This window comes from Dicentrarchus labrax, unplaced genomic scaffold (genome assembly GCF_905237075.1).
Source record: "Dicentrarchus labrax unplaced genomic scaffold, dlabrax2021, whole genome shotgun sequence".
Lineage (NCBI taxonomy): Eukaryota > Metazoa > Chordata > Actinopteri > Moronidae > Dicentrarchus > Dicentrarchus labrax.
Genome location: NW_026136712.1, coordinates 10,836,757 through 10,855,000, shown reverse-complemented (window position 1 = coordinate 10,855,000; position 18,244 = coordinate 10,836,757). Strand labels below are relative to the sequence as shown.

General features: G+C 40.6%; 1 protein-coding gene across 4 annotated transcripts in view; it reads left to right on the top strand.

Moving 5' to 3' along the window:
* LOC127373549 (ankyrin repeat and fibronectin type-III domain-containing protein 1) overlaps nucleotides 1-18,244 on the top strand; it is a 129,323-nt gene that overhangs the window by 17,108 nt on the left and 93,971 nt on the right. For 2 of the 4 annotated variants that reach the window (XM_051418136.1, XM_051418135.1), the window contains exons 1-3: nucleotides 3,518-4,095; nucleotides 11,317-11,498; nucleotides 16,356-16,594. In XM_051418136.1, the coding sequence (XP_051274096.1) occupies nucleotides 3,977-4,095; nucleotides 11,317-11,498; nucleotides 16,356-16,594 (540 nt within the window). In that variant the 5' untranslated portion in view covers nucleotides 3,518-3,976. Of the gene's footprint in view, nucleotides 1-3,517; nucleotides 4,096-11,316; nucleotides 11,499-16,355; nucleotides 16,595-18,244 lie in introns of those variants that run through there. The other 2 variants (XM_051418137.1, XM_051418138.1) reach the window with 1 other exon arrangement.

The window sequence follows — 18,244 nt, the reverse complement described above, 5'->3', positions numbered from 1 at the left end:
TACACAAGGAGTGCAGCATTTCTAAAAACATTTAAAATTAAGATTCATAGGAATATTCAAACATTATTTTAACTCAGTATTATGAATAAACAGAGACTGTTTTGCCCTAGGTGTATGGAGTATGGACGCCTCAGAATATTCTTTATACAATATGTTTTTCTATCTGCAGGGTGGGAAATTAACATCTTTAATGATTAACATCTACCAGCCAGTGGCAGATAAATGTACAAACTCACCAGCCCCTCAATAGTAAGTCATTATTTATGTCTGAAATCTACCAGCCACTTATATATTTTGCTAATTTCCCAGCCTGCTATCTGCCTTTCACTGCGTTTATTGTGGTTATGGGTAATATCAGTGTTGCAGACAAAATGCGGTATTATTCCTTATTCCTTATGCATGGTCACATATATATTCACAAATTATAGCGCTCTGAAGCATTCACATTATGTTCCCCATATGGCTAAAATGGGGTGCTGTTGATACAGTTTCAGAATTTTTCTTGAATAAATCTAAAATACATGTTCAGGAATTGTAGGAGTTGTAACACAGAGTATTAAAGTGCAACAGCACAGGACGTGCATACATAATATTACTTAAACTGTTTTGCAAATGCGTGTGCACCTACTCTTATAAAATTGTACTTAATGAAGACTAATATTGTAGTGTTAGCAAGGATGAAGAATGCATCTGTTTCTATGATATTCTCTGTTACTCCCATGCCTCTCAGACCATGCTGCTTCTCAGAGCCATGGGCAGTCGGGGGAGGGGTAGTGCAAATCATGACGGGGGGGGGGAAGAGAATTTTGATGGAGAAGGAGGGAGAGAGGGGAGAGGCTGATCAATAAGCTGAACTCTTGAGCGCAGGAACCTGCAAAGCTCACACAGCCCACACCTTTCACACAACATTAACTGCAGCGTGGGATCGCAGCACAGCAAGCAGAAGCAGAACACACATACAGATACACAGATACACAAAACACACTCACACATAGACATGTAATCTGTAAATTGTAAAAATCTCTCTTAGCACCAGTACTGAGAAAAATTCCTTTACATGCATTGCTTTGAATTATCAAATTATTCTGATTTTAATGCTACTTTTAATAAAACTGGAATATCTTTTCTCTTCGCAGTATAATTACATTTTGATTAATAGTTGCGATGTTAACATAAATTCTTTTTTTTACCGGTGTACAGTAGTATCTGATCAGTACTTGTGTTTTCTGCAATGTCGCTCAACGGGGAGCTAGCAGTAATTGTATTCACAGTGGACACACTCTAAAGCTAGCTGTGCCATTTGTCACTTATCTTCAGTGGTTTGGTCACACCTTTATATGTGCTCCTTGTGTACTTTCTTGTTTGAAGAACAACACACTTAAGCTGCCTGTCACACAAAGCGGTCTCTGTCTATCACTATCGGAGACAAATTTGCAGCACTCTAAGGGATGAATTTTCCCAATGAGTAAAAATGAGAAAATGTACTACTTCTCATCTTCTTCTGAAAGTGCAAATATTTCTAACTGGATTAGTCCACTTGAATTTTAACAGCGTTAAAAGAGAAATGTATATATATTATATATATATATATATATATATATATATATATATATATAAAACATATATAAAATGATTTTATCACTGTTAAACCATGTTAAAAACCATGCACATGTAGATGCAGTAGTCAGTAGTTCAGACTTGCTACATTCTTGTTTTACTCAGAAATCTTTTTGGGCTTTATTGCTGTAAACATCATGGGATGGTGTCTGATTGGTTTGATTTTTAAGGGATAAGCCAAAATTGTTGCAATTGACTAGACAAGGAGATTTTGACTGTGGCAGCGTCCGTGCATTCAGATGCTGTGGCCAAACTAACCTACAGGGTTTGGATTAAGGAGCAGCAGACTTTAAGACAATCCAGATAGACCTGACGGGACCAGCCCACCGTCGCTCCAGGAGGACAGGGATAAGAGCCAGATAGGAGCCTTGCTGACCCAGCTTGGACTTAAGGCTGCTCCTGGCTAATGTCTGGTTTGGATGAAATGAGACTCACACTTTAAAAAGACCTGCTCCATCAACATCTCGTACAAGCACTCGACGGGTGGACTGTGTTCTGGGGCGACAGAGCGCAGTACGAGAGGAGGCATACTCTGTGTTTACATCGATGATGCTTGATGCTCAAACGCAGTTAAAGTGGATGGACACTTTCTTTTTATTTGAAGATGAAATCATATTATCATCACTATATCATTGCTGCTGTTTACATTCCCCACAATGCATATTCAAAAGATGCACTGTAGAATTATTTCCTGAGTGTATATGTGTATTTATATAAATAACTGTATATTGGTTTTTTTTTTACATTTTCTGTGAATTTCATCATCTTTTTCTTGTGTGTAGCACGAAGGAACTGCAGACTTTCATTTCGTTACATAACCTTGTCTTATATAATTATAAATACATTTCCTTGATTCCTTGATATATGTAGTATACTTACAATTCATGTTTGGGCTTTGACATGTACCTTCCCAAGTCAGTATGATGTACATGTACATTAGAAGCTACCCTCGCTGTTTGAATAGAAGAAAAAGAGTAAAAGAGAGTGAGAGCATATAGAAAAGGGAGGCATGTGAAGGGAGATGGATAAAAAAGGAGGAGAAGCAGGCAGCTGGAGGGGACGGAGAGGTAAATGGAGGGTGCTACTGAGAGATTTTTTACTGTGAAAGCACGATGGAAGAGAGAGACAAAGAAGCCTTGCTCACCTATGTCTAAAATGGATAAAAAAAAAACACAGAAAGAGACAGCGAACAGACAGGAATGCCTGTATGTATGGTATCTGGATGTGTGGGAGACAACCACACACACACACACACACATACATTCACACACTCTCTCACTAATGAGCTCTTCACAAAGAGCCCTCCCTCTATACCTCCTTCCCTTCCTCCCTTGTGCACTTCCCTTCTTCCTTCCCTCATTCCCCCGCTGCCTCTGTCCTCCTATCATCCTCTTTTATTCCTCTGAGTGGATTTCCTTCACAGGGCCACCAGTCGGTCATTCTGCCTAAAACCTCTCTGCTTGTTTTTCATTATTGATGAAATTAGAGTTAAAGAGAGCTATCCTTCTACACAACACGCACACACACAATACACGCAGACACACGAGCAGGGGGAGTTAAGGTTCGAGGAGCAGGTGCACTTCAGGTTGTCTGTTTGTGAATGTGTGTGTGTGAGAGAGAGAGGGAGAGAGAGAAAGAGACAGTGATACACACACACAGACAAAGCTCAAACATTGCCACCTGCTCTCCAGCTTTGATCGAAGCTCGTCTGTGTGCTCACCGAGAGCCGAACGGTCGCGTGAAAGAATTCATGCATGGAGAGAGAGGGAGAGAGAGCGAGCAACACAGACAATATGCGCTAAAAAAACAGAGAGAGTCATAGAGAGGGAAAGAAGGGGGGTTGGCTTAGATACAAGCATCATAGCAGCTCATGTTCTCCCACCAGCTCTGCTTTCTCCAGCACACAAGAAGACAGATGCTCAGCCACCACCTCTCTCATCCCCTCTCTCTTAGTCTCTCTCTCTCCTCCTAGTTTGCTGTCCAGTGAGGAGGCTCCTCCTGCTGTGTCGCCCGGTAGGCAGTTACAAACGTTACTATTTTGAGAGAGTCAGTGTGTGTGCGTGTGTGCGCGCTCTCTGCGTGCGGGAGCAACGAATCGAAAGAGGAGAGAGGCAGAGAAAAGGCAGAGCGGGGTTTGGCTTGTTCTTCTGCACATGAAGTGCTGGGCAGAAGAGGGATGAAGCAGCGCAGGGAGACTCGGACCCGCTGCTGACGCTGTGCCACTGAATCCAGGTAGAAGAAGACAGTAAAGTCAGGAGGTCGTGTGTCAAGGAGCTTTGAAGAACGGAACCAAAGGGATAAAAAAGGGGAAAGAAGGCAAAAGGAGAGAGGGAGGTGGAGGTGAGCGGAGAGAGGAAAGATGGCGAGTTTTGGGAAACTCACAGACTACTTTAATCGCCGTAAGTCTCAAGAGGAGCTGCGGGTGGGCAGGAGCACGCAGCGCAGTGGCAGTTACTGCTGCACTGTGGCAGAGGCCAGGTAACCTGTGTGTATGTCTATGTGTGTCTGTGTCTGTGCACAGGTGTGCTAGGCTACATGGGTGCATGGCACACTATGCATTTGTCTCTATGGTTGTGAACATACATTGCTATGTCCCTGTATGTGTTTCTCTTGGTGCAGAAAAATGTGTTTTCATGCTGTGTCTTTAGAAGATTATGGTATCATTCCTCATTGTACATCACACACTGTATAACAGTGTTTTTCTCACAATGGAATGATTTAATAATATTTACTTATTATTAAATAGTTTGATGTAATTATAAAAAAAGGATAGTTCCCCTCAATCAAAGTAAATCTGAATAAGGCTTGAAGTTGATAAGTTGATAATGTTGAAGTCAATCTATCAGTGTATTTCTGTATTCAGACAGGACTGTCAAGCATATAGGTGTTTGTATACGTGTGCGTGTAAGCATGTGTCTGTGTGCATGGGCATTCAATCACAGTGTTACATAAGTGTGGAGGTGCAGTGGATATGTGCTGACAGGCATGGAGCTGGCTACTATGGATTCTTCCCACTGATGCATCGTTGAATACAGAGGCTTTCTATAGATAGAAACAGAGACGTTGAAGTCGATATTCTGCATATAGAGACAGAAAGAGGGAGAAAGAGCTTTTGTGGGCAGAGTGTACCTCGTGCACACTATCTCTTCCTGCAACACCCTGTCTCACATATATCGTACCACTTGTTCCCAATGGGAGCTTCCCAGTGACAGCCACGACCCTCAAAGATTGAGCAGTTGGTGTTGAAGAGGGCAATATTTTTATCCTTCAGGTTTTACACTCAGTATTTCCCAGACAGTCTGGGGATTTTAAGCAGCAATCTTAATGCTAAATCAACTCTACCACCACCCCAACTGGCTACATTTTACATTACTTTGGAAGTGTGTGTCTTTCACAGTCACCTCTGAATATGAATATGATGATGTCTAATTTTACATTTTCTTTGCGGTTTTGCTGTTGTTTATCTAAATATGGAGGACAATGTCTGACGCACCTTTCTAAGATGTATTTTGAAATTTTACTTCCATCGCAACACTTTTATATATCCATTTAATTTTGTGTGAGACAACCGCTCACAACCTGCAAACTTAATTTGCCCGGCTTCGTTAACTTCTAACAAACTCTTACTGCAATTAGCGTCCTCAGTTCAGAAAGTACATGTAATTTGCTTAGCTTGCTGTTAAAGTAGGACCCCCTAGGAAAAAACCCTACAAGACTTCACTAAGTGTTTCTCTATTTGCTTCCCAGTTCTTACTACTGCTGACGGTGTATTTTTAAAAGTGAACCCTCAAAAATCCAAAGTTTTAACAATAATTCCATTAATTTTCTTATGAGCTGATGTTAAATTATATAACCAGGATAAAGTAAGTACAAATCAGAATACTAGTGAAAAAACTCCCATCACTAATTGAAATTTTGAAAAAAATTGTCCATCAAATCTCATATCGTTCATTCACAGCACAAGTGTTAATGTGGGTGTACCCGTTGTACAAAAACAAGCTCTCAGATTCCCTGCCATTACAAATCTAGCATCTCTCTCATCCTTACAGTGTCTTTGTCTCGCTGTCTCCCACTCACTGTCTCTTTCTCACAAGCCACCCTCTTCCTTCCTACGCCCTTCCATCTCTACCCTGTCTGACTTCAGTTGTTCTTGTTTTTGTTTTTTTTAATCACTATCGCCCCTTTTTCTCTCATGCCTGTCCACCCTGTACTGTGACATCCAGAGCCAGAGGAGGTTTGGGTATTAGAGTTGCGACAAGTCTGTTTGTAGATGTTGGACCAGGGTGGTTGAGCTCTGCGTCCTTTGTCTCTGATGAAATATGAGCAGAAAAGTGCAAAAAAAGGTCACAGTTATTAGCTTAGAGATTTATGTTTTACTGAGAAGCGTGTGTTTATGCATGTATGTCTTATATGTCTTGTATGTTGTGCTGAGAAAGAGAGTGACTGAAGGGAAAGGAGGTTCATGGCCTTAGTCTCTCCAACATTCCGGTATTGTCTAGTACTCATGTCACCTGCCACCTTCTACTGAGACTAATTAATGACCTTGCTTCTAAATTTAGATTTGCCAGGAGCCCACACTGTACTGTATTCCCACCCCCATTTGCCTTAAAGCCATCAAACTTCCACTTCGGCCAGACTTCACTGAGATATTTGGAACATTTGCAGCTTGAGCCCATATTGCTGTAACCTTCACAGGTATTTTTGTTCCAATAAAACCACACAATTCCATCTTAAATGCTTTCGAAATGCTAAAGGATATGTCACCTTGGCCATTATTGTTACTCTGATAAGTCATCGTGTTGGCTGTTTTTTCATAAGTCTGCTTTCGGCAACTTAGCTCTGCTCATTTTTTCCCTGTCTCACTTTCTCTTTCAGTTGTGCTGTGAAGGAGCATGATTATAGATTACATGCAAATTTACTTCCAAAAAAGAAATACTGTAGTTTCAGCAGTTTTTTTTTGCATAGGGTCGCCACTAACTGTTCCCTCTCTGGGCTACAGCCATAATGAATGGTGACAATTGGTCAGCACATAAGAAATGAAGCGCAATGACGAATCAGTAATGTAATGAACACGTTAGTGTCCACCATCATTCCATAATGTATAGTGATAAATCTGCAAGTCAACAATGACCTTTGCACCTGGCTGTCACAGAAGCTGCTCCAGGCTGCTTCATTGAACCTATTCAGTCCAGCGACTCCTCGACCAGTGTCTACTGCATCACTGAAAGATAAAGACAGAGGTTTATCAGTCCATCTCCTTTTGCCGCAGAGGATCAGTCCTGTTTTCTCAAACCTTCTTAGAATTGTCCGTGGCTTCCTGACTCAGCACTGAGAAATAGAAATGGTCTTATCACGGATTAGTTTTGTCTGTAGATTACACCTTTTTGAATATCCATTTTAGTGGAGACGGGGTAGAGTGTGGGAAAAAGATATTGCAAGATGAGAAGTAAAATGAAGAGAAAGGAAACGCAGCGTGTGTCGAAGACAAAAGAAATGTAGAGAGAAGAGAGAGAACAGAAGTATAAAGAAGTAACGCCTCACCCCACGAAACACACATCTGCAATCAAACACAGTGAGAACACTTTGATACGCATTAAGACTTTTAATGAATGAATCAGCACCAACCAGTAAGTTTGGCTTATGAAAGAATAACCACGTGCTATTTAACTGGCTTCATTAATTAATTAAATTAAGAAATGGAACATTCATTAGTGCTCATGTAGCAGAAGGAGACGGATTGGATGTTGAAAACGGTTCAAAAAAGATATATAGCACTCAATCTGAAAATGGTGTAGTCACAGAGCTAAGATCCAGTTTTTACGAGATGTGACGTGTACTATTGTGTGTGTGTATTTGTGTGTGTGTGTGCAAATTGATTCAGCACCACGGATAGTTCTTACTACAGCTGCATTCAACAACAGTGCCATTCACCATAATACAGCATTCATTGAGCTACTGGAAACAGATTCCCATTCAGTCCAGGCTTAATGATAATGTGACAACCTGTACAGCAGCTTAGATCAAGGTTGAGGGTGTAAACTCACCATGCATCACCCTACTCAACTGTTCAGAAATTAGTTTTAGTTTCAAGGCTGGGAAAATACTTGAGTAGCTGCAGTATCACGGTCAAGGAGTTGCATGTGCTACTTTTAGTATTAAAATAGGGCACTAATACAAATTGCTGTACAACTGTTGCACTAAAACCTGTTCTTGTGGGAGCAAGGTTTAGCCTGCAGCGGGAAACAGAGCAGAAGCTTTTTACAAAGTCTTCTGAGCTCTCCTCATTGTCAATCAAGTGCAAAATGAGATAGAGGGAAGAAACCAAAGAGCCAGAGAATGAGCGCTCAAAAGCATGTGCAGAACGTGTTTTGCTCACATGTGGGCTTCCTCCAACCAAAGACATTATCCTTGTTTTGGCAAATGTCTTCACACAGAGTGTATTTTTACACAGAATATATTTTCACACGCCACCTTCGCAGCATCATCTTTTTTTATGTATCTCTCCTCTTCCTACTCTTAAATACAGTCTAGCCTGTCATTCTTATTTTAAAAAAATCATATCACATATACTGGTTTTTTTTTGTCTAACACATTTTGCACACACAAAAGACTCTAACAAAGAAGGTGAGTTGTCTCCCCTGACAGCAGCACCAGAGATAATACATTGGCAACAGAAAACATGTCGTACACTTGATGCTTACAACTCGGGGCAAGACATTGTTCATGTGCAAATGCAGATTGCTGCTGCAAAATAAAAATTAGCCTTTCCTCTCCTCTCCTCTCTTCTCCTCTCTTCTCCTCTCCTCTTCCCCTGTTTTTGTCAGAGTCGCTTAGCAACAGGTTTGTAGGACGAGTGAGGCCCAAATTGTCAGAGTGGCCTGGGCCGGCTGTTCAACCCAGTATGTTATCATCATGATGTGCTGGTGGGAGGCCACCAACTGTGTTTGTGTGCGCGTGTGTGGTTGTATTTGTGTGCGTGCATCTACCAGTGGACCCTGAGTTATTTCTTCTTATGCCAACTGTGAGTGAGTGTGTGTATACATGTGTGTTTGCTTCGGGCAAATGCTTTTTCATGCAAGTCAGTATGGATTGCAGAGGAGTGAGAGACCTGCCTCTTTCTATTACCATCAAAGTGTGTGTGCTTTGCCTGCATGTATACAGCCAGTATCAGCTCTTCCTCTGATATTCAGCAATACAAAAGCATTATTCATCATCAGACTGGCCCAGGTCCTCCATGTCTCTGCTTTGAGCCTCATTCAGGGATTCACTGATCCCAGGTCAAATATTCACAACTGCAACACCCACCTCCTCTATCAGGGGAGTAGTTTGCTAGCTGACAGCAGGCATACTCTATGTCAGTGCTTTACTTTTCAAGCCTGCGGATGTGCTGACTTAGAACTCGCTGTCGGTTTACCTGATAGCTCCCTGGTGATAAATAGCTCCCAAGCCTGAAAATACATTCTGAACCAGACATCCTAAGGAGTTGAAAGAGAGCTGAAGTATTTCACTCAAACATAGGTGTATTTAGAGTTTTACTCAAGAGCACTTGTCCGTAAAAATTAAACGTTAAAAGCAGCTTGTAAAAACATGCTGGCACTAAGAAGGCTGCTGTTCAATGTGCAACTGAATGATGCTGCAGCATTGGATTCTCTCATCATAATTAATTAATGATTAATAATCTATTGTAAACGAGTCAAGCCTTTAATGGGTTAGATATGATCCCATGCCGAGATCAAAGGATGTATAATTGGGTGGCTTACATCAGACAATAGTGATGATATTTGTAGGAAATGTGCTTATTGGGTGATATGTGAATTTGAATTTGAATTGTAACAGTTGCCATTGTTAAGGCCACTTTGAGACACATATGAGAAATGGATATGCCATCATGGTTTTCTATTGCTTTTCAGCTAAAATAAGATGTAATGTCTCTAAATGTAAAATATCTGTCTGTTAAATACTAACATTTAATAACAATTAAAGCTACAACCACAAGATGGTTAGCTTAGCTTAGCATTAAGACTGGAAACGGGGAAACCAGAGTCTTGTCATCACCGTGAGGTTGCCAGGCAACCAGTGGAGATACCAGGAAGTCATTGCTCCTGGCCAAAAAAAAATAATGAATCGTATAATTCCCTATGAAAATGCAACTTTTAACATTGCCTTTTTTTTGTAAACACACAAGATACTCCTGTTTTCAGTCTTCATGCTAAGCTAAGCTAATTGTTTCCTAGCTCCTCATCTAACAACCATATTTCCCATAATGTTAAAATCAGAGCAGAGTGTGTATGGTTTCGGAGAATAACGGTGGGTGTTGAGGTGACAAATCACTTGAAGCAAACAGGAGTGTGTGGTGGGTGAGAGAACAAAAACAATAGCACATGAAGAGAGAAAATTCAAACAGACAAATATAATCACACACACTGTTCTGTCAGTATATTAACTTGACTTTGTTTGTATGCAGTGTCCTAATCTGCCACTGGAGCTAATGTCAGAGTCAAAATGAGACAAATACATCTCTTAGTATCAGCCCACTATATTTATTTTCTAAAATAAATCCCAGGCTAAAACCCATCTCACTGAAAACATCAGGACACGTCAGCCTGGGGGAACTCAGCTTGCATGTCTTCCACAGATTTTCAGCCCGGGATCATGTGTTCTGTACCCAAACTTGTCACGCAAGGGCCTGGAGGTCAGACATCCTCCACGTCTGCCAGGTTGACTCTTTTGTCTGAAATTCTGGCCACGTTTCAGTGAATTTGATCACATCGAGCTGATCAGAACTGGCGTTGGAGGGGGATTTGCTTATGTAATATTATTCACATATCCTGTAATGTAATGTTATATTGGGAATCTGCTTTGGAGTTATCTTTCGTGTCAGCTACTTGCCTAAAAGGTTTGAATAGTATATTTTATTCAGCTTGAAGAGAAGGTACGGCTGTGACAGGACACTGCAGTAAAACAAGGGGTGTTATTTCTATTTGCATTTACAGTATTGACAGACAAAAAGCCACCTCAAAACAGGCAAAATAAAATAGCTATATGTACATCACGTGTCACTGATATAGATTGTTTGACTGCGTTGTGTCACCAAATTGCTATTAAGTCGATCGTGTGATTGGCTATTGATTGTTGTCCGTGTTATGTACTGCTGTAAAAGAAAGCAGTTAATTTTGTTTGTTGTTTTCCAAATGGCCTTCAGCTTGATTATGCTGAGGTGGAAGCAATTTCACTATTGATCAGTAAAGCTGCTCTCTTGTTGGTCATTAACAGTAAGCTGTGTGTGTACCAGTGTGTACCAGCGTGTGTGTGTGTGTGTGTGTGTGTGTGTGTGTGTGTGTGTGTGTGTGTGTGTGTGTATGGGTGGATGTTTGCGTACGTGGGCTGGTATTGCATTGCACAGTGATAGCTTAGAAATCTGCGGTCCTCTCCTGTGCAAAAATACATTTGATAAAATACACAAGTTAATCAGAGGCTTGTATTAGAAGCCATTGTGTAGCCCACATTGTTTGATGCAGTAGAAAGGAACTCAATCACAGCAAAACCATCATTCAAATTTTCCCAGAAACTACTTAATGTGACTTAAATATGTTTATTTTGATGGAGGTAGTTTCCATAGACAGTTTTGTAGGCTGATATTATGCTACTCTCTGGAAACAAAAGGCTCCATGTAACTGACTATCTATGCTGTCCAACCAGATCATTGGAAAGGAAGCTGCAGAGACCCCTACTGGCTAAGTCCCGTACTCTCCCCAGCATCCCCCAGTCTCCTACAGTGTCCAGGGTCCATCACTCTGATCTCATTGGCGGGAGTCCTCCTCGCAGGAAGAACCCGCCCGCTGTCAGCAGCCACCCGAAGGCCTGCACTCTTCCACCCGCAGGTAAAGATAAAAAGGAAACTGATGACTACAGTAGTTTCCATTGCTTGGGTAATGCGTGTTTACCAAAAACAGCAGCGGGTGACTTTGTAGAATCAGCTGCATCATTTTTTCATCTCCTTGGTTTGTTTATTTGTTCATTTGTTCACGTAATATCTCAGACAAATCACTAATCCGATTTTGACAAAGCCTGATTCTCCCCCAAACGCACTTCAGTACACAATTATGATAAAACATTCCCCTTCATCCTGAAATGGCTGTTTCTGTCTGACTGGCTTTAGCAGCATATTCTCATTTATTCAACAGTCTCTTTATTAGTTGCAATAGTCCTGCACGTGGCCAGATAAAATATATGTCTTGCTCTTACCGCCACTGTTAGATGTACTTAGTTCCCGGGAAACAAGCCTTTTCTCTGACCTTTTCATTCATAACGTGTGTGCCTCTTAAACTACTGATCAAAGAAGTATGTCGGCTGGAGATACAAGAGGAATGATGCCACTGAAGCTTAAACTAAAGCCTACTTAGATATGTCAAACATGTCTGATTTCCTTTTCCTTTCAAACTTTCCACAAATGCTTTGCTTCTTTGATACTTGCTGCACCTGATGAAGCTAGCTATAAATCAAACACCATTCCTTCACCTGAGAGGAGAAACTGTCAAGGTGTCTACTGAAGCTGTAGCCTGCTGACACAGATAGCTTTCGTCTTACAGGTGGATAAGGGTGTTTCTTTAAGAATGAAATCAATAATAAGTGGTGAAGATTTTATGTGAAAGGAAGCCCTACAGTAGGCGTCAGAATGGAGGTTTTCAAAAAGGAAGAACAGAAAAATCCCTTAATACATATAAGCAAATTTGAATTCATGAATGAGCACAAAGAGTGACTAATAAAATCCAAATATTAGAACCAAGAATTTGTCAAATATTCATGTGAACATTTCTTAAGAATACGAAACCTTAAGCTTGCTCTTAAACAGTTTCAAAAGTGACCTATATAGAGTTTGTTTTAATGTATTCATCATTTCTCAGTGGATAATTAAACACCAGAATCGGCTTCTAGCAGCTCTCAGAATTTTTCAAAGTGGGTCATTTGTAAAGTAATCTTCCCACAAACCCTTTAACAAGCACGCCAGCATCCATCATGTCAGAACGCACAGCTATAGAATTAGTGCAGGATGTGCCTCAGGTTGAACATCCTTAAACACACATCTCCTCATTCACATCCTCTGACGAGACATACACAGTCAATTGTTTGTCACTGCTGATTGACGTCGCTCAGCTCAGTTGATCAAAGCTCTCCACCACCGCCAGATGGATGAGAATTGTTACATTTCAGGTGTTGGGATAAAGGAAAATGCTGACTTATTATCAGCCTTATTTGTGATGTTTAATACAAGAGAAACTTGCACAGGAAGGCAGACAGCACTGAGGGTGCTTAGCTTCCTGAAACTGCACTATGTCTTCTGTGTAGCTTTTAAGAAAGAAGAAATGTGTAAGCAACGGCAAACATCAGAGGGAAGGAACTAAAATAAGGTAAAATCTTCCACTTGAAGTAAATCAAAGTCCCACTGGATTCACAGAGAGACTGGCAGCAACACATGAGGTACTAACTTCGAAATAAACTCAGAACAGGCACAAAGTTTTCACAATATACGAAAACAACACTTCTTGCAGCCCCAAAATACGTTTTGACAACAAACTAAAGTGGATCTTCCAACACACCACAAGAAAGTGGTATTTTATGGCGCTTACTGTTCAAAAAATGTGTCAGGAATAGTGCAAAGCACTTAATTGACTCAACATCAAAAAGTGCAGTGGTTCAAGTTAATGAATAAAAGTTATGAAAGAAGAATAAAACCAGTCTCTCTGCAGGACACTGCAGACACTCTCCCTGCCTGCAACCAGCTCTTTTTACCTTTCCCTACCCCACCATCTCTCTTGTTAGAACTGAGATTGAGATGTCCTCTCTGAACCCACTCTTGATATGATCACTGAGCCAACCCCAGCCCTCACTGTTCTAATCCAAACCATTTTTACTCTGACTACATCTAATGATCTTGGACTTCACGACATCGTCTCTGATTGGTTAATTTAGCCAAAGTCCTTCCATTTTATGTCCTGACTTCACCTATCTGAGTGTTGAATCTGTCTGTTTTCACTTGCCCTACTGCTGCTCTGTTGCAGATATCAAATTGAGACAGACTTCAGTGTCACATGGCCCCCTGTTGCCTAGCAACCTCTGTCATCGACCATGATGCTGCCTCTCTCTGTCTACCCCTCTCTCTCTTAATCTCTCCAGTAGTGCTGAAACAACTTTTCTTCTAATTCAAGTTGTTAATATAACCCAGGTACACTTTATTCACAGATTTAAGCAACATCCCATAATAGCTCACATTGGGAGCTGTCCCCTGTCATTTTGTTGCAGCGTTATTTATCTCTGCTTTGGAAGCCAGATGCGTTTTGGTTGCTGCTCAGACAGTGGAACTGATACTGTAATATTTCACACTCTGAAAGTCATTAATAAGCACACACAAAAGCAGTCACTGCCAGAAGACCTTCTGTTTAAATTGTTTCATAAAGTATGTCATTACAGGGAAATTCTGAGGCTCAATATTGTTAAATAAAAAATACAAAATTAAAATAAACTTAAAGTACACAAGTCAGACAAAACGCTGAACTTTAACTTCAGAAACTTGGTGGGTAAGTAAGTAAAATTAGTTTTTTATGTTTCCTATCTAATTATTGTATAAAATGATTTTCTTTACCTCAGATAATGTGTCCACTGTCTGTTACGGCTGTGTATTGGCAATCTGGCGCTACAATACATATCATTATACAGTGGATACAATTCAATATATGGCGATATATTGCGATACTGTGAGCAAGGCATTATGTTGCAATTTTCTAACACCACCATATGAATATAATCAGAGTAAAAAAAGTATAATTTTTTTTTATGCAACCAGAACAGTGAGGTCTTGTAACATCCAACATCAAAGTCCTACATTCAACACTGCTATCTAGTGGCTGGGGGTTTAAACACAAAAACTGATAGAGTGTGTTTGAGAATCTATGATATTGTGATGAAAAACTTCAGGAGACCTTGATGACTTACACAGTAGAATTTAATGAGTCTCGCCCGAGACAAATAAGATCAAGTGAAGCACACTGGAGTGCCAACACAATTCTGAAGTTTATCTCCTGTTGGGGGATATTTAACAGCAACCTAGACCCACAAGAAATATGGTCATATCTTCCGCAGCTACGTATGTGTGAAGATCCAATTGGGTAGTGATTTAAAACAAACTACGCTATCCTAAGTCATGTTGAATAGTACCCAGTGTCACATACAGCGCATAAAAGAGACAGTCTGTCTGTTGAATCTTTCTTAACCTTGGTCTTACATAACAAAGTAGAACTCCGATATGTTTCACAGTGGCAAGGGGAGCACTATACAATTTCAGTCTAATTTAAAGAAGGAGCATTCCGTCACAAATATCAACAAACTAAACATCATATAATATAAATTGCCTTACACCCCTACTGTCTGTGAAGTAAGGATTGGTCTCGTACACATTTGTGTACAGAAACAAACTAGGTGCTAATGCTTGCTAACTCATAGCTAACAATAAAATATAGTCGGTGAGGATAGCACACATGCATTGCAGTAATATCAGAAACAACCAAAATTTAATTTGTGAAATCTCACTGTTGAAGTTGTTTCAGGAAAGCAATGCTGCTCTGTCTGTAGGCTAACCTCCCTTGCTACTGTAACTTAAAACATTATAGTTCATCAGGTTACAGTGTTAGTGCTGCTACTGAGCTAACAGAACCTCATCAGATGGAAAGGCGTAAAAGTGTAAGTAATCTTGTTTCTGTTTGCTATCAGAGCACTGACGTTAATTAAAAACAAGTCAGTCATTTGCAGCTCCACTGCACCATGCCATTGTTCTGTGTTTACGTTCATGGTTTAGTTATCTAATTTACAGAATTTATTTATTTCATTTATGATGTTTTCTGCATTTTCATTCAACTGAGCTTAATTTGACGCCACAAAAAAAGAACATATTTTGATTTATGAGCACAAAATGTAGATTTTTTTCATATATAACTGATAATGACTATATGTGTTTGAATAAAATGTGTTCGTGGCGTGAATATTAGTCTAAAAGAAGTACTGATTGAGACTTTAGCTTGGCCTTTTTTGCTGTAAATGGCTTGACAGTGTCCCTTGCCTTGATGGACAGAGTTGCTCTAGCTTTCCCAGCAGGTGCTGTAAGTTACTGAAAGACCAGTGAGTGTTTTATGAGTGCTGTTAGTCAGGCGATGGACGCTGACAGGATGTCTGGCGAACATCAAATGCAGAGCGATGGAAGTCGGCTGTGATTAGCAGCTAAGCTCTATTCTGACACCAGCCATCCATCTTTGTTGTGCCACTGTGAAAGCTCAGCCATCATGTCAGAGCTGGAGAAAGACCCCACTGTCACTGTAAATTTGTTCCTTCCTCTGCATTTATGAGCCATCATTTCTATTGAGTGTATATGGAATCATAATCAGGTTGTTAAGGAGGCGGGCTGAGAATGTTTGGGTGTAAAATATTTCACCTTAAAAGGAAGCTTAATTACATTCAGGAAATGTTTTATGAACGCCACCAGTAGATGACAGTGACAATTTGTGGAGTGAGTTTGCAATAATTGTGTTATAGAAACAAGTATTCATTATCTGTCCAATCTGTCGTGCCTTCATACATCCCAACCCTCCTCTTTCCTACTTCTTTCTTCTTATCTTGTTCCCTTCCTTACTGTACCCTAATCCCATCATGTGTCCTTTTTGTCCCTCCCATCTTATCTCCCCGACCTCCAGGGGAGCTGTGGCGTTTGGAGGATGATATGGAGGGCGAAGATGAGCCTGGGCATGGTGGGTGCACCGAGACCCGGCCTCGCTCCCAGTCTCCCTTTTCCCACTTCCGGGCGCGAGCTGCCTACCTCCGCAAGAGCGTCTCAGCAGACGACCACCTGGACATGGGCTCAGACTACAGCCCTGGGGCCGCAGTCGAGAGCAAACCAACCCGTGGCAGTAAGGGCAAGCTGAAGAGAAAATTTGTAAGTTTGTTTAAAATGTTTTTTTTTTACGTTCACAATTGTACGCACACAATGGCACGATATCACTCTTGGCTTTGGCTTAGACAGAAGTGTAGGGTAGATTGAATGTTATCCCTGCGAGGTTGCTACAGTACATCTGGCAATTTTGTAGAACAGGGCTTAAGTTTTCTTCCTCGCTGCGAGAATGTGCTGTCATGCTGACATGCACAGCAGCTCTCAAATGCAGACAGCATGTCTCACTGAACTTCACATGGCCCATTTTTCTCACCCTTTATCTTTAAGATTTTTTGGATTGTCATTTGTGTCCTCCACTTGCAGCTAAGCACCTAGTATCTGATCCTATGACATCACCATATAAATTAGGAAAAATAAAGTTTTCATCCTGAGGGGGTATCCTTTAAGGCAGCCGTTCTCAACCTGGGATCTGGGGACCGCCAAGGGTCTTTGACTAGAAGTTATCCTAATGAGATAATGAATAAGAAGGACTATTCTGTTCATAGGTTTCACACGTTTAACTGAAAATCTACAGTATAGACAATTGTGGAATAACTTTTAATAACAGGGGGTTCCCTAAGACCAGATTTGTATCAATTTGTGGGTCTTTGCTTGTCAGACAAAGATTACAGTAACAGCAACACACATTTTTACCACAACCCAGCACACAATTAAAGTTACAGATACAATATCTTAGTGTATTTGCAAAGATGTTTTTTCTCACCCCTCTCTGTAACATGGAACTGAGGCCATCCATGATGCATGGAAGATGTTGAAACAAGACTAGGCAACAAACCATGGTCTGAGTGTGTCTATATTTAGTATGATAATGTTAGTCCAGTTATAAATTTCTCTGTTGTTCTACATTTATTTTTCCTTATTAGTGAAGCAGAGCACCTTGTAAAATCCATTTTATTTTGAAGCTACTTCTGTGTGTGTTTGTGTGTGTGTGTGTGTGTGTGTGTGTGTGTGTGTGTGTGTGTGTGTGTGTGTGTGTGTGTGTGTGTGTGCAGGTGAGATGGGAGAGAAAACCAAGAAAGAAATATGTATTATCACAAATTGATATAATTAATATCACTGAAACATATATCGTCAATCAAGCTGTCAACATTGCTAACCCAAAGCTACCGGCTAGTTTCCAGCTCCTAAAACTGTTGGGCCCTGACCCAGTTCTCCATATTCTCTCTAACTGTGTGAGAATAATTGTCTTACTTGTGACTGTTCATTCAGAGAATTTATCTTTGCATTTTCATTTGTTTCTTTCATTGGATCTTTTGGGGGCAGTGATGCCAGACATAGACAGCTGGCTTGGTGAATATACATTAAAGATTGAAGACCTCTATAATGTCCCTTGGTCACTGGATCAGGTAACTGGAGACCTCATTACCAGCCTGAGCTTTGTAATTGATTCTCCAGTGTCACAGGTGCAACAGGACACCAGCATGGGTAGGGGGATAGTCTGGTGGGAGAAGTTTCTCTTCATAGTATACTACTGGATGTGGACGGATGCTGTCTAAATTGAGTTATTCACTGAATTTTGAGATCTAATCTTCACAGACATAAGTAGTTGAAAGAATCGTCTGAATTTCTAATGGAATTTACATCATAGCTCAAAAGTACTTTTAATTTATCATCACGGGCCCATGAACCAGACCT